A 3707-nucleotide genomic window follows, 5' to 3' on the forward strand; every position below is an offset into this window, starting at 1 on the left:
TGATGAGTAAAAGACAGCTACATTCACCATGCAAAACAACAGTGTGACACAAAGATGAGGTTATGTATCTCTTTGTTGACCATCAGTCAATATGACAAATTAAACAGCAGTGAAATTTTATCTGGGTGGAGGTAAAAAACAGCGAAATGCAAGCAAGCATGGAGCTAAAATAAATATCAGTGTGTTTTTGGTCTGTTTGTTCTTGGTTTGAGTGAAGCTACAGAAACAGTATATAAGTGCTGGTGTTGGGTTTGATCAGCACCTCCACACTCGAAGGCTGAAGTTACAAGCTGACACTGATAACAAGGAAGATAAGGTATTATATCAAATGCTTGCTGGAAAGTGTCAGATTATTGTCTTTTCTTTAATAAACCACCTACTTTGAATTTCCTGATTTGTACAGAGATACTAAACATCACCATGAAGCTGCTGACTGCGTCTACACTTCTCTGCACAATGGTGGCTCTGGGCACTGCTGCTGGTGAGTGTTCCAGTATACTGAGCATCATCTATACATCGTATGCATGAATATATTGAACTGAAAATTATGATGAAAATCAACATTTGCTGTTGTAATTTGTCTAGCACTTCCAGATGAAGTGGCCCGTAATGAGACAGAGGCATTCATTTCAGCAGGTCAGTGGACTTTTCACCAAAACTAATCACATTTTTATCATCAGTGCATCAGCTTTCCTGTGTCAGTTTTCATGAATTTGTTTTCATGTGTGATGGACGAGTACATCGAGTATGAATTTATATTTTAAAACTTTTTCCGACACAGTAAAGTAGCTCAATATTCTTTGATTGTCTTCAGGAGAACATCACGTTGAGAAGAGAGCAGCATCTTGTCCAAGCGGCTGGACTCAGTATGGGAATCGATGCTTTCTCTACAATAACCATCAAACGACTTGGGCTCAGGCGGAGGTAAAAGCAGTGATGTGAATTTATCATTTATCCTTTGTGAAATCTTTCTGTTTACGTTGTCATTTCTATGAACTCAGTCTGTTGATTTCCGTTGTAGCGAATCTGCCAGTCCTTGAATGCAAACCTGGCATCTGTAAACAGCTACGACGAGAACCAGTTCATTCGAGCCGTCATATCTAGTGCCTCTCGTGAAAGTGGACTAACATGGGTTGGTGGCTCAGATGGTCAACAGGTAGATCACTTATCATTACTCAGATGACCCTCCCCCATTAGCAAGCACTTGGTGACAGTGGGGAAGAAAAACTATTTTTAACAGGAAGAAACCTGAGGCAGGCTCAGGGATTAGTTCCCATCTGCAGTAGATATGGAGCTCTTTAAGATGGGATCTGATTATTCAAGACTGTAAAATTCCTTCTTCATATTATTGTATCCATGTTTTCCTGTTTTCTAGGAGAATTACTGGTTTTGGATCGATGGATCCTATTTCACATTTACACAATGGTGTCACGGAGAACCTAACAACGCTGGGGGAAACGAGCATTGCTTAATGGTGAATTTTTCAGGTAAACCTTCTGTGAAAAAAGTACAATGTAAGAGCACTATAAATGTTACAGAAAAAAGAAACAATACCCAGAATCCCCCAAATAATCTTTATGCATTTAATGTGACAAACAGTGATGAGTGAAAAAATGTACATTTTTCTATCATATGAATTATTTACATAGTGTTTTGATGCAATACTAAACACATGTATGTGTCAGGTGCTGTTGTTATACAGAACAACATATTTAGATCAGGAATCATTTCTCCATGTGACTGTGATTTCAGTTCATGCTGATTTTATGTACTTACAGGAAGCAAGTGTTGGAATGATGGGAGATGTGACAGCCAATTCCCATTTATTTGTGTGAAGGCCATCTGCTGATTCCTGGGCTCTCGTGAAGGCGTGGCCTACCTGACGACAGAGCAAATACTCGAATATATATCTGATTTGATTTACTTCTGTTCTTTTACTGTAATGCTGCATAAGGAATGAAGCGACAAGCGACATAAGCTGGAGTTGCTCTTTTAACAGGAGCAAATTGCATGTGTACTTGAAAGAATGCTTTTAGCAAAACTTTGTTTCCCAGAATGAATTGTTGTTTCTCATCTTCTTCATCATTAAAATCTTAAGCATTGAATCTGTGTGGTCTGTGCATTTAAATGCTTCCTGCTTATCAGTGTACTCTTAAATATCACATCTGCACTGTAAAATCGAACTAGTTCTCTGAGCTTAAAAAACGTATGCAAACGCATTTCCTAGAAAAACAAAGAAACACTAACAACGCTTACTTAAGATGACTAAATTAGGACGACTTAATCATTGTGAGTACAAAGTACTACAGATGACTTCATTTTTTCTGAGTGAGCAATACTAATTGTTTATCCACTGAAAAAGATTTGAAATCTAACAAAATAAAAATATATATAAATTTTGTGGTAGCTTACTATTTTAAATTTTGCTAATGTTTTATCGTCCTTGAACTTGAGATTTATAGTAGAACACTTAAACACTATAATAATGGCTAAAAAATAACTATCAGCATTTCTTCAACGGTGATTTTCAAATGCAAAAAAGTATATCAGTAAACATCTTGGACACTGTTCTGCTAAATATCAAACAAGCATATTCCTACTATTGTATCTTGTGCTATTTAATAATACTTAAACAATTATTAAATTGGTATTTGTATATTTTGTGTTACACATTTTAAAACTTTTAAAAACTTATAATAAAGTATTTCTCAACCTCATGCACTAGCTCACGCTGCCTGCAGAATGCTAAAGAAAACTTGTATGAACAGCACACAAGAGTGAAAACAGAAATAAGATCCCTAGAAAAATCATATAAATGAAACTTGTATGTTTTGGATACTTAGTAAAACAACATGTGAAAGTAATGAGAAAGTGGCCACTTTCATGAGTAAATCATGTAAGACTTGATTAATATCACCAACCATTCCCATGTTATTACGGTGAATCCATATAAATGGCCCACCCTGTATATTGTGTTCAGTATACGTCACTACAGTGGGATTTTGGAAATATATAAATATACAGACAACAGGCTCTTCAGCAGCAATCTCTTGTCGTCAATAAGCAACGTTTAGGGAGCTCTACAGTATTCAATGAGAGGAGCCTGCACGTCGACGTGAGGGGGGTACCCTGCGCGTCGATAAGTGAAGCAGAGGGAGCCTGACCATGCGTCACACATTTGATGAGTTGGGAGTGAGAAGGTGTTGCTCTGGCACAGCTACACGCCATGTGAGCTCGTAGCCCCTCCCACTAGGATGTACTACCACAGTCGACCGTCGTAAAGCAGCCACAAACCAATAGCAATACAAAAACCCTCAAAATCATTGAAGAACATTTTATAACCGAACACCCAATATAGATATATACATATATACTGAATATCACCCAATATCAGATCACCAAATTAACACTGAGTTACATTAACATTTTACCACAACTTCACCAGATGTAGCTAAAAAACTCGCCATTGAAAGAGGTGAAGAGAGAAAGATGGCAGCTTGGTCAGCACTAGTTGCCTCTATTGACTCTATTATGTCAGAACCCATCCCTACATATAACAGACAATCAACACAGGACGACATAGTGCAAAAATTGTAAAAAATCAAAACACAGACAGAAATTAATGATATTGTGTGTGTGTGTGTGTGTGTGTGTGTGTGTGTGTGTGTGTGTGTGTGTGTGTGTGTGTGTGATCACAGCAGCAGCTC

General features: G+C 37.6%; 1 protein-coding gene across 2 annotated transcripts; it reads left to right on the plus strand.

Annotated features, from left to right (window-relative positions):
• Positions 1–391: 391 nt before the first annotated feature.
• On the plus strand, positions 392–2347 carry LOC146520976 (ladderlectin-like). 2 transcript variants are annotated; one of them, XM_085154558.1, is made up of 6 exons: positions 392–481; positions 586–636; positions 815–924; positions 1022–1156; positions 1376–1487; positions 1779–2347. In XM_085154558.1, the coding sequence occupies exons 1-6, from the start codon at positions 421–423 to the stop codon at positions 1847–1849; spliced, it is 540 nt and encodes a 179-aa protein (XP_085010684.1). In that variant the 5' UTR covers positions 392–420; the 3' UTR covers positions 1850–2347. The 2 variants fall into 2 exon arrangements, with proteins under 2 accessions (XP_085010684.1, XP_085010683.1); XM_085154557.1 differs by lacking the exon at positions 1779–2347 and having other exon boundaries at positions 1376–1624.
• The last annotated feature ends 1360 nt before the right edge of the window (positions 2348–3707 follow it).

This window comes from Neolamprologus multifasciatus, chromosome 3 (assembly GCF_963576455.1).
Source record: "Neolamprologus multifasciatus chromosome 3, fNeoMul1.2, whole genome shotgun sequence".
Lineage (NCBI taxonomy): Eukaryota > Metazoa > Chordata > Actinopteri > Cichliformes > Cichlidae > Neolamprologus > Neolamprologus multifasciatus.